Source organism: Tenrec ecaudatus, chromosome 10 (genome assembly GCF_050624435.1).
Source record: "Tenrec ecaudatus isolate mTenEca1 chromosome 10, mTenEca1.hap1, whole genome shotgun sequence".
NCBI lineage: Eukaryota > Metazoa > Chordata > Mammalia > Afrosoricida > Tenrecidae > Tenrec > Tenrec ecaudatus.
The window spans coordinates 49,727,989-49,740,804 of NC_134539.1; the positions used below are offsets into that span (position 1 = coordinate 49,727,989).

The 12,816-nt window shown below is 47.0% G+C and overlaps 1 protein-coding gene across 1 annotated transcript in view; it reads left to right on the forward strand.

Moving 5' to 3' along the window:
• The window catches only part of SNX30 (sorting nexin family member 30), a 99,629-nt gene that overhangs the window by 62,480 nt on the left and 24,333 nt on the right, over window positions 1–12,816 (forward strand). The window contains exon 4 of the mRNA XM_075560340.1: window positions 11,745–11,903. Within this exon, the coding sequence (XP_075416455.1) occupies window positions 11,745–11,903 (159 nt within the window). The remainder of the gene's footprint in view (window positions 1–11,744; window positions 11,904–12,816) is intronic.

The window sequence follows — 12,816 nt, forward strand, 5'->3', positions numbered from 1 at the left end:
TCTTGGGGGCGCTTACAGCTCTTATCACAATCCGTACATCCATCCACGTGTCAAGCACATTTGTACATATGTTGCCATCATCCTTTTCAAAATATTTTCTTTCTACTTGAGCTCTTGATATCAACTCCTCATTTTTTCCTGTCCCCCCCCCCCCATGAACCCTTGATAACTTTTTGGATAATTTATAAATTATTATTTTCATATCCTGCACTAACCACTATCTCCTTTCACCTTTTTCTGTTCTTTGTCCTTCATTATGGTGGGGGTGGGGGTGGCGTTATACATCGATCATTGTAATTGGCTCCCCCTCTCTCCCCCCACCTTTTCCCCCTAACCCTCATGGTATCGCTACTCCCATTATTGTTCCTGAGGGGTTTATCTGTCGTGGATTCCCTGTGTCGAGAGCTCTTATGTGTACACGCTCTGATCTAGCTGGATTTGTAAGGTAGAACTGGAGTCATGATAGTGGGGGGAAGGAAGCATTAAAGAACTAGAGGAATGTTTTGTGTTTCGTCAGAGCTATAATGCACCCTGGTTGGCTCGTCCCTTCCTTTGTGATCCTTCTGTGAGGGGATGTCCATTTGACCAATGGGCTTTGGGTCTTGCGGCAGAAACATAATCTCCTGTCAACTTGCAAAGGGGTGGAGTCTAGCCTGTCAATCAGGTTGCAGCTTGATGGCCGCATTTGAGGGCATAAAGGACATAGTTTGCTGGAGGCAGGACACAGACACTGTGCAAGACATTCCTGTTGACAAGTTGCATGAAGCTAAGCTGATGGAGCCAGAGCCCTTGAGCTGAAGGAGCCATGTGGAGACCCATGCCAGAGCTGAGATGCTTCCATCACCACTGGATCCACAAGGCTTTCCACCCACTGGGCTGTGATCTTCCTGCATTCAGCATCATTGCATGGCTGTGTGAGTCTAAAGAGGAATTTATGGATTAGTATCAACATATGAGGTTGTATTGGACTTATGGACTTGATCTGGACTAGGCCGGGATGTTTTCTTAATGTACAATTGCTCTTTGATATAAAGTTCCCTCAACACAACATATGAGTGTCTCCCTGGATTTATTTCTTTAGTCAACACAAACTAACACAGGTCTCCACTCCGTGCCCCCTCAGTCGCATGGGTATGATTGTTTGTGTTGGGTCTTCCTATGCCTGATACCTGATCCCTTTGGCCCCTCATGATCACACAGGCTGGTGTGCTTCTTCCATGTGGGCTTGGTTGCTTCCCTACTAGATGACCGCTTGTTTATCTTCAAGCCTTTAAGACCCCAGACACTGTATCTTTTGATAGCCGGGCACCATCAGCTTTCTTGACCACATTGGCTTATGCACCCATTTTGTCTTCAGCAATCATGTTGGGAAGTTGAACATCACGGAATGCCAGGTTATTAGAACAAAGTGTTTTTGTGTTGAGAAAGTACTTGAGTAGAGGCCCAATGTCCATCTGCTACCTTATTATTTAGCTTTTTTCGACTTCTTATTGTGATTTTATGTGAAGGTTTAGATCAGATCATCAGTTTCATGTTCAACAGTTTACACGTATTTTATTTCAACTCATCCATTTCGGTCCCCTCAGAGTACTGTTGCTTATTCCACTTCCTCCTGGTGTTTCCCACTTCCATTTCTTCTCCTTTCCCTGTCCTCTGCCCTGGGGTAAGTGCTGCCCTTCTGACTTTAGAAGGCTGATCCTTCTCCCGTAGTCATGAGTTTAAGCGTGTCCAAGGACCACAGTCTCCAGCCTTGAGGGTCCTGTTAGTCTTTATCCATCCAGTCAGCCTGGTCTCTTTGAGGAGTTTGAATTCCGTTTCCCGTTTTCCTCTCGCCGGGTCCAAGACTTCCCAAGGTGACCCTTTCCAGAGCAGTTGGTTGTGGCGGCTGCACACTAGCTAGTTCTTCTGGCCGCAGGGTTCTGGAGACTGGTGTTCGAACTAATTCTTTCCCCTTGACGCTCTGCGTCCTCCAAATGGGCAGAGACCAATACTAGTTGCACCTTGGAAGGCTGCTCATGAGCTTGTAAGACCTCAGTCTCCGCTCTCCAAAATAGGATGTCGAACATTGTCCTTGTGAATGGTCTTAGACTATTGCCTTGGTGTTCCCCAAGAGTGTGATGCTGCGCGCCGGGCCCAGGTGACTCAGTCCCTCAAGGCGCATGGTTGTGTCTGTGGAGTTCTCATCACTTTGCTCCATGTCTACTCCACCCCGTTCATGGGCATGCAGATAGCCCCTGTCAGACCTGATGTGCTGGTGCGAGAGCTCTCTCTCCCTCCCTCCTGTGCCGGTCTGCCAAGCGTCTGCTCATGGATCTCCACGATGGCAAGATTTCAGGTACAGCACTAATTGCCTCTGCTGCCTTTCTCAAGAAACCTCTCAGTGTCTTTTCCTGCCTCCATCCTTTGTCCTAACCTCCCCTTATTGTCTCCTGCCTTCCCCTTCACCCAAGTTTACACTCGTGTTCCCTGCAGCCAGGGACTTCCCCTCCGCCCTTTCCTTCTCACTCCTGCTGAGGCGCAAAGAATGCGGCTTTTAGTGGGAACACCTTTTCTCAGAACACTTGTCTCATAGAATATCTATGCTTTTATACTTGGCTAATGTCCCTCAGCATAATGTCCTCCAGCTCCATCCACGGGAGAAGGTGTTTCACAGGGGCGGCGGCATTCTTTCGCATTGCTTAGTAATCGGTTGTGTGCATGGACCCAGGTTTATTTATCCAGCCTTCTCCTGATGGGCATCTAACTTGCCTCTATCCTTTTGCCGTGTGAATGAATGCCCTCACCCCAACATTGATAAATGAAAAGAAAACCAACCCCCCCACAATAAACCTACTACCATAGATTAAGCCATGCCAGCCCATGCCCCTAGGGCTTCTCCAGGTATTAGTAGCAAGGCTAAAAAAGACAGATATAATGGCCGCATATGTGCCAATGTGCTTGACACATGGCTGGATTGCGATCAGAGCTGAAAGAGCCCCCAGCGAAATGATTTTAAAGGAAGACCATAGCAAATGCCGACTGGCATATGGAGAGACTGGAGCCATCCTATGCTGCTGGGGGACTGTAAACGGTATGACGACTGGGGATGTCGTTATTTTAATTTCCCCCTCTCAAGTGGCTTACAATCACAAGCATTTCTTCATGTGTATACTGGCTGCCGGAATGCCTGCTCTGGTGAAGTGTCTGCCGTATTTTTACTGGAATCATTTTGTTTGCCTTTTGTTTGCTGAGGTGCTAAAATTTTCAATAAAATTTAAAGGTCAGTCCCTTGTCCAATATATCATTGCCAATTTTCCCCCCTCAGGCTGTGGATTCTCTTTTTACTCTTGTTCTTTAACTCTTGTGATGCATACAAGTCTCTGATTTTTAGGAGATCCTAGTAATCAGGCTTATCTTTTGATTTTTAAAATCATTTTATTAGAGGCTTATACAACTCATCACAATCCATACATACATCAATTGTGTAAAGCACAGTTGTACTTTCATTGCCCTCATCAGTCTCAAAACATTTGCTCTCCACCTAAGCCCCTGGCATCAGCTACTCATTTTTTCCGCTCCCTCCCTGCTCCCCACTCCCTCATGAACCCTTGATAATTTATAAGTTATTATTTTGTCATATCTTGACCTGTCCGACATCTCCCTTCACCCACTTTTCTGTTGTCTGTCCCCCAGGAAGGAGGTTACATGTCGATCCTTGTAATCAGTTCCCTCTTTCCAGCCCACCCTCCCTCTATGCTCCCCGTGTCGCCACTCACACCACTGGTCCTGAAGGGATCATCCACCCTGGATTCCCTGTGTTTCCAGTTCCTTTCTGTACCAGTGTACATCCTCTGGTCTAGCCAGACTTCCAAGGGAGAGAATTGGGATCATGATAGTGGTGGGGGCAGGAAGCATTTAGGAACTAGAGCAAAGCTAGCTGTACTTTTCATCGTTGCTACATCTCATCCTGACTGGCTCTTCTGTTTCCTTCTGTTGGACAGTGTATATGTGCCATGTGTGAGGGCCCTTCAGTCCCGATTTTTCCCATGGGTAATGTGTGTAGCTCTAGGTTTTATACTGAGGTCAGTGACCCCACAGTGCGTTTACTTTGGACATGGTGCCCCATGCTTGTCTTGTTCTTGATGACCTTGACTGTTTTGATGAGTACTGGTCATTTTGAGGGACATGGTAGAAGCCGTGAGTTGGGAGTCGTGTGATGTTTTCGCTCATGCCCCGGCTGGGGGACTGTGTTTTTCGGAGGACAACCCCTCTCTGCACTCACTGCCACGGAGTGGATTTTGACGCAGAGCCACCTGCAGGACAGAGCAGAGCTGCCCCCTGTGGGGCTCCCGAGGCTGCGCGTCTTTATATGGGAATACAGACGGCCTCGTTCTCTTACCGAGTGGACGGTGGTTTCGAACTGCTGACCTGGTGGTTAGCAGCCCCACTCTCCATTCACGCACCACCTCATCACCTCAAGGGTATGGACTATCAAAATGATTGCTATTGGTGTTCACCTTGATCGCCGGCGAGAGGTCATTTGTCAGCTGTTTTTCTTTTCCTTCCCAACCCGGCCTCTCCCCAAAGAAAGCAGCGCGCGCTTCATGAGTGGGGCGGCCCGCTCCAGCTCCTGGCAGGTAGTGAGTTGGCTGTTTGGCCTCCAATCTGAGGCGCGAGTGCCACCTGCTGGTGAAACACAGCCCCCCTTCTGCCAGGGCACCCGGAAGCTAGACCTGAAGGAGACTGGGCATCTTTGTGCGGCTTCTGTGGTTTAGGTAGGAGCCGCAGGAGGTCGGAGGGCACTTGGGAAGCTACTGGGCACTTAAGTTCCTTCAGAAAATCTTGGGGCTCTCGTATCGGGGGGAGAAAGGATGTTAACATAGGAGAACATCTCTGATTTAAACATGAAAGCCAAGCCAGGAAGAAGCCTCCCGCCCCCCCCACTATAGAAATTCATTTTACAGCATCGTTTCTGGGAGCTGCCTCGATGATACTAGTCTTCATGCTGGGCGGGTGGGTGCCCTGGGGGAGAGAGCATGCAGCCGGAGGGGTAGTAGAGAGGAGACTCCTGCACTGGGTCCTGACTGTGACTTGGAGATGCACTAAGCAGACAGTGTAGCTAACTATTGGTTACGTTTTCACTTTTCTCTCGTTTTAAGTGGATTTATGGAGTTAAAATCCACACCCCATTTAGAGTATGCGTGCAAACACTTTGCACAGAGTTGTGCGGCCCTGCACAGTCGAGGGGAGGGCCTTTTTAGAACCACTAACGAGCCCTTTGGCCTCCTGGCAGCAACTCGCAAACTCCCTGACTCCCCAGCAGCTGGAAACCCCGGTTACTCAGTTACTTTCTGTCCTGAAAGGTTTGCCAATGTAAATGGAATCAAACTCTGTAGGGCCCTTTAAGGCTGGATCCTTTAATTCCAAATGTTTTCCCGGTCCATCCACAGCATGGTATGTATCCGTACTTCACTCCCTATGGCTGTCAGGTAATTCACTGTGTGGGTAGATGCCACATTTTCTTTATCAGCTCCACAGTTGATGTGTCTGTTGCCTTTACCTTTTTTGGCGGTTATAGTGCAGGGAATTACTCACTGTGACCCTCTGGCCATGGTCTTTGTAACGTCTCTCAGTGGTTTGGTGGAGCCATATTTGTGATCCACCCCAGGGACTGGACAGCTTGCTATTGATGTACATGACGTACAGGGCATGAATGTTGGGTGGAGTTATGCTATTGATGTACATGAGGTACAGGACATGAATGTGGGGTGGGGCTATGCTAATAATGTACATGAGGTACAGGGCACGTAGGGGGGTGGGGTTATGCTAATGTACATGAGGTACAGGGCACGTATGTGGGAGTGGGATTATGCTAATGTACATGAGGTACAGGGCACGTATGGGGGTGGGATTATGCTAATGTACATGAGGTACAGGGCACGTATGTGGGAGTGGGATTATGCCAATACAATACATGGAGCCCAAACCAGGGGATTTCTCAGTTTTGCCGTCTTGGTAGTTTAAAACGAGCCATGCCAGAGACAGAAAGAAGAGATGGGAGCAGAAGGTGTCTTTGGACCCAGGATCCCTGTGCTGAGAACCCCCTTGGCCCAGAAGACAGAGCCATGCTATCAAAGGCAGTGAGAGATGGCAAGAAGCAGCAACAGGGAAATGGAGACAGCAGAGCCAGGAGACCAGCAGGAGAAGGTGCAGCGGCTCCCTGGGAAAGCCTGCCCACTGCAGAATGAAACAGTGCCTGGTCCCGTGCCAGCCTCGCCGTTGCTGCCAAGCTTGAGCCCCTGTTGAGGCCACTGCCAGTCCATTGTGGAGAGTCTTGCTCCTTTTTGCTGGCCCTCTCCTTTACCAAACACGATGCCCTTCCCCAGGAACCTGCCCATCCTGAGACAGGGTCCGAAGTACGCTTCTAAGGAGCATCTCGTGTACGTCTTCCAAGACAGGTTGGTTGGCTCATTCTTGGGCAGCCTGTGACATATTCAGTATTCTTCACCAACACTATTCATTCAAAAGTAGTCCCTCTTCCATTTTCTGTATTCATTAGCCAGCTTCTGTGAGGTGTGGCTTTTCATAGAGTCGTTTTCCTTGGTTGAATAACCCTGGTGAAGGTCAAGTTTCCTGGCAGAGGTGGGTGAACCTGCCAGCACTTCACCTGGCGTTACAATGGTGTCCGGCCAGTTCCCAGAGCCTTGTGTTCTGCCAGGGTTTTCAGTGCAGCGTGGACGTCTTCACTAAACTTGATCTTGATCAACTGCTACCTCTTGAAATGGCTGGACACGGACGGGTGTTTGTGACACAGTGATTCTGTGCATCCCTTTCATCTTCGGTTCTTTCTGTATGTGTCAGGCTATTGCCCCTGGGGCCCTTCCGCAGGCAGTGTGCGGCCTGAGGAGAGTCTCCAGGCCTTTACACCTTGTATTCAGCACTTCATTTTGTCTTTTGAGCAGCCCTGGAATTCTTCAGTTCTTTTACTTCATCATTTCTTTCTTTTGCCTCGATTGTTCTATGTCGAAGCGCAAGTTTCTGTCTCTTCTGACATATTTTGATCTTTTTCTTTATTGTTATTTTTAAAATTTTTAAAAGATCATTTTATTGGGGACTCTTACAACTCTTATTACAATCCACACATCGATTGCATCAGGCGTGTTTGTACATGTTGCCATCATTCTTTTCTAGACATTTACTTTCTATTGAGCCCTTGGTATCAGCTCCCCCCCATAACCGCTTGATAGATTATAAATTATTATTGTTTTCATATCTCACATCCACCACTGTCTCCCTTCCCCCTTGTTTTCTGCTGTTCTTCCCCCTGGAGAGGGGTGTATGCTTATGTGTCGATCATTTTGATCGGTTCCCTTTCTCCCATCCTCTCCCCCTCTTCCTCATACCCTTCTGGTATCATTTTTCCCACTCCTGTTTCTGGATTTTGTGTGTCGGGCATCCCCATCTCTTATCTATACCTGTGTACATGTTCCAGTCTAGTCTGAACTGAGAAGCAGTAGTGGGGGTTGAGGAATACTGTGTGTTTCGTTGATGCTTTACTGCACCCTGGTTGACTCATCCCTTCCATGTGGGCCCTCTATTGGAGGATTGTTCCATTGTCTACAGATGAGCTTTGAGTCTCTGCTCCAACCCCCCTTGTTCTCAACAATGTTTTTGTTTATTTGTTACGTGTCTTCTGATGCTTATTACCTGGTTCTGATGACGCCTCATGATCGCTCAGGCTGGTGAGCTTCTTCCATGTGGACTTGTTACTTCTCTGCTGGATGGCCGCTTGTTTAACTTCAAGCCTTAAGACCCTGACGCTGTATCTTTTAATAGCTGGGGACCATCCGCCTTCTTCACCACATTTACTTATGCACCCACTTTGTCTTCAGTGATTGAGTCGGGAGGGTGAGCATCTCAGATTGCCAGTTTGTTAGAACCAAGTGTTCTTGTATTGAGGGAGGATATGAGCAGAGACCCAAAGTCTGTCCACCACCACAGTGTATTGCCAAGTAAATATACGTACACAGGCCAGTACCTCTATTTTTGTGGATTAATGTATTTATATATGTACACTAATGTATTTATATATGTACACACCTATGCTTATACCTTTATCCATTGCTTTGCTTCCTAGATCCTTCCTCTGTTTCCTTTTACCTTCCTCCTGCCCCACTGTCACTTTCCCCCTATTTCCTCCTCTTAGCACTTCCTCTTAGCTAGTTTGCTGTTGCTCCAACACCTCCAGGATCTCCATATCCTCCTTGTTGTTGACTCTAATTCCCCAGTTGTTCCCTTGTTCATGGTCCTGCCTGCTCACTGCACCCTCCCCTGCCCCCCTCACCCTCCAAGTCTTCCCGGGACTGTTGGTCCTGCTACTCTCTCCTCGGGCTTGCTTCCCATGCCTATCTTATATAAGGAGACTCGCCGACTATGACATAGACCAAGCAAAAAGAAAACAAAAGATTTTAAAAAGAAAAGGGAAAAAGAGAGAAGAAATGCACATAATTCCAAGTCTGTTCGCTGACCTTCATGACCATCTCCCCAATGGATGGGGGGTGGGGGTCGTTATTGCCTTTTTAATGATCCTTTACTTAGTTGATATCATCCCACACAGATGAAATGCCACATCCCAGACTCGCCTGGTTTTCAGTCTTTGTTGATCATTGTGTCTAATCTGCTCATGAGATGGTCTCTCACTTGAGTGGGGATACACTCAAGGACACGTTGTCTCTCCTGGACTTGTTTTCATTTTCTTCAGCTTCAACTTGAACTTGCATATTAGAAATCTATGGCTGTTCCACAGATGTAGTCAATTGGATTCCTTTTTATCCATATGGTTAAGATCTACCAATGTAGTTGCTGTTTATGTTGGGTTTTTTTCTTTAAGTTTGCAATGAATACATCATTGTTCTCACAGAAATCTATTATGCAATCTTTGTAGTCATTTCTATCACCAAAACTATTCTATCACATTCTAAATGTCAACCCTTCTTTTTCCTTTTTAACTTTTATTTTAAGCTTAGTTTACTCCAGAGCCATACGTTTCTACTTGTTCAGTTTCTTCTGGGAGGTCTTTTTTTTCTCTGCAAGCTTCTCTTCAGGTTTAAGAACAATTAGTTCCTTTCCAGTGTGGCAGCGTGAGCGCACGTGTGGATGGATCTGACCATGAGCTCTGCACATTCAGCGTCGCATCTTGGCGGCTTTGTTCACCTGGATGTGCTCAGTGGCCAGAGAATCCCCATCAGACCCCTTAAGTTCAGCAGAACTGCATTTTTAAACATGTGCACCAACCATTCAGCACTCTTTTTGGGCCACCGGCCCTGGGTCCAGCCCCACTGCTTGGTCTGGGCACACCTACCAACTCCACCATTGTAGTGTTGGGAAGGGAACACACAAGTCAGGGACACTTGGCTTTCTGGGACTTGTTTTCACGTTCTTCAGCTTGTGCAAAGTGACATCTTGCAAGTATTAGGTGGTTTCTGGGTATGCATACCCTTAAGGCCTGGGCAGTTTTACAGGTGTTCTTAAATGGACCCGAAGATTTGACTCTCTTAATTTGCATGATTTTGTGTTTTCTGAGTCAAGTGAGCAGTGAAGCAGTTTGGCAGATCACCTCAGGGTGCGATGGGAAAGAGCTGATCCTTAATCTTTGTTTTAATTTTCCTCACTCCAACCGCCAGTGAATTATCAATGCAATTATTAAGCTGTTCCAAAGTCCAGAAGTGGGCAAAAATAGTCAATTCCTTTATGCAAATGCAGTGAGTTACTTAATATGGCTGTTCTAGACATAGCCGTGGTAACTGCCACTGCACAACCTTTTCTTGATGAGCCTGAGTAGAAGGTGGGGAAACACTAATAGGATTCCGCTCTGAGTGCTTGTAATAGGATTCCTAGTGAGTACCATCCTGCTGGGTATAAAATGAGCCAACTCAGAAGCTCAAGGGGGCGAATCCTACTACCAGCAAATGGGGAGCCCATTCTTAGTCCTCTTAGATCTCTACACGTTGCACCTCCCTGATCCAGGAGACTGCTTCCACAGCAGAGGGGCAAGAATACCAGAAGCAGAAGCTAGAGGAGGAGGGAGGGCAGCGGTCTTTCCAGTCCACAGAGCACGAAAACCAAGTGCTGCGGGGCATGAGGCGAGTGTAAGGAGTGGGCGTGCCTTTGGGCACTTAAATGGGGGGAGCTGGGTTTGCTGACCTACGGAGCTAAGTGCCTTCAAGTTGAGGGTTGAGTCTTGTCGTGGAATGGCGTACCCTTCAGACATTTATTATTGGCCCTCAAAGAGTTTTGTAGCATTGCCCAACCAAAGCAGAGACCAGGACAAGAGGCTGAGAGCCAGAGATAGGCCTTCTCGAGGGCACAGCAGAGAATGGACTCCCCTGACTGGACAACAGGAGCCTAAACCACCCCCTCACCTGACTTGTAACCTGTTAACGTCTCTAACGAACCCATAACTTCAAGCATTGTCTGTGCGTTGTGTGTGGCCAGTGCAACCAGTTGTTGGACCCAGCTGAACAGTAGTTGTTGTTGGAGACAGCACAATACAAGTGGAGTGTGCTGTGGAAGACAAGGCTTTGTGTCTTTGGCATTAGTGATTGGTGCATAAATTTGAATAATCATATTCATGGTTCTTCCTTGTAGCTCTGTAGATACCATTCTGTAAGTAACTGTGTTGTCTTCTGAGATGGCTAGATCTTGAAATGTTCTTTTGACTGTGAATGTAACATCACTCATCTTCAATTTGCCCTTCCTGGCATAGTAGACTGTATGATTGTCCGTCAAAATGGCCCAGCCCTCTCTAAGTGACTTTAGAGAGAGCTTCTGTTTATTTTTTAACCATTGGTGTAGCTTATGCTCTTATTTTCCCACTTGGTGAGTTACCCCTTTAATCAAATGTAGAACCTAACTAAATACCTAAACCAATTTTCATGTTGTTGATGTTATCTACCTTTTTCCATTTTCTTAAGCTTTTCCCCCCACATTTTGCTCGAACTTTGAAATCAAGCATATGAGTGTGTTAGTCCAGGTAGACTAGAGAAGCAATTCCAGGGGCACTCAAGTATGTATAAGAAAGAGCTTTATATCAAAGAGGAATTGTATAGTAAGAAAACACCCCATCCCAGTCCAGATCAAGTCCATAAGTCCGATATTAGCCCATATGATTCCATTAAATCAAACGTCAGACTCGCACAGCCACATTCATGATGCCAAATGTAGGAAGATCACAGGTGGATGCAAAGTCTTGTGGATCCAGTGGTGGTAGACACATCTCCAGGGCTCTACATGTGGCTTGTCAACAGGAAGGTGAAGCAGGGAGAAAGTGCGTCCCAGCAGGGAGGAAGAGAGAGGAAGTTCCCAGAATCCTCATGGGAAGGCCATGGCCACAAGGAGGCATCATCAAGCTGTGATCTGATTGACAGGCTAGATGCTTATTTATCAAGTTGACATGAAATTATGTAACTACTACAAAGAGTAATTATCCTATTGAGTTTATTGGCTAAATGTCTACAAGGTAGATATTCTGTATTCCAGGGACTGTGTTATAATACTGTTTCTGCATTATAAAATTAACGGGGTAATTGTGATTTATTCCTTCTCTGTGTTCAGAAATCTGTATACTGGAGATTATGTAAAGGTCCGGCCTATTCAGAAATACTGATTTTGGACACATGGCTAATAGGAAGGACTTACTGGCCAGTCGTTGTCCCTTGAGCGTCTCACGAAGTACCGGACACTTATTTCTCTTACTGTCTGCATAGCCTCTTCCGGAGAAATTCGTGGTGAAAGGTGTTGTGGACCGGTTTTCCGAGGAGTTTGTGGAGACCAGAAGAAAAGCTCTGGACAAATTCTTGAAAAGAATTGCAGACCACCCTGTGCTCTCCTTCGACGAGCACTTTCACGTTTTCCTCACTGCCAAGGTAAGGCCGGGTTACATGTTCCTCCCCCAAGTCAGCGTTCTTAGGACTGCCTCTTACAAATCCAGCTTGGTCTCTACAAGCCGCCTGCTTGAAAGGCGCCTGCGTACAGCAAGTGTCATCAATGACTGTTTTTCTGATGCCTGTTGGCTTTAACAACATCTCCGTATTAGAGTTCAGGAGGAGAGTGGGAAAAACTTTGCAGAAGAAGAGGAAGTTGGAATATTTTCATTGCCCAGAGCAGAGGAAAGCATTTTCTTAGCTCACTTTTCAGCGAAAGGGAAAGAACATTGCTCTTCTTTAGCTCGGGGATCCTTGAAGAGATAAGAACCTGACCTTCAGGGAGGCTGACTTGTTCAGCGAGGTCATTCTTCCATAAGAGGCTCAGAAACTGGGTCTTTGTGGGTTGGGAGTACAAACTTCCTTTTTCTATTATGTGGCTTGGTCAAGAGTTCTTCAGCATTACTTGGCTGCCGCCATGTCCCGTTTTCCAAAGAAGTATTTATGTATTCAAACCCAAGGTAAGCGTTCACTGGCTCCTCTGGGCATTTCTCTGTTCCCTGCTGGCAGGTCTCTCCAGCAAGCCCACAGCGCCCCCTCTCATTGTCTGTGGAAGGGGCCACGTGCTCAGTCTCTCCTTCCAGCCCCATGGTTAGTTTTGGGGGGTCACAGTCCCATATTCAGGCTGTGGGTCTTTTGTTCCACGTTGGCCAAGGGTTTTGAAGGTCAGGTATTTTCCGCTTTTCTTTTTCAAAGTGGCAAACATTGAGACGTGCTGGCAGATAGCACGGATTGACATTCAGACCGTAGAGAAGATGTCACTCCACAGCAGAGGAAACCACATAGCATGGTTACTTAGTTCTTGGTTTCTTCAAACCTCATCAGGCTTTTGGGCCTCTTTTTCCCCAGAGGCCTG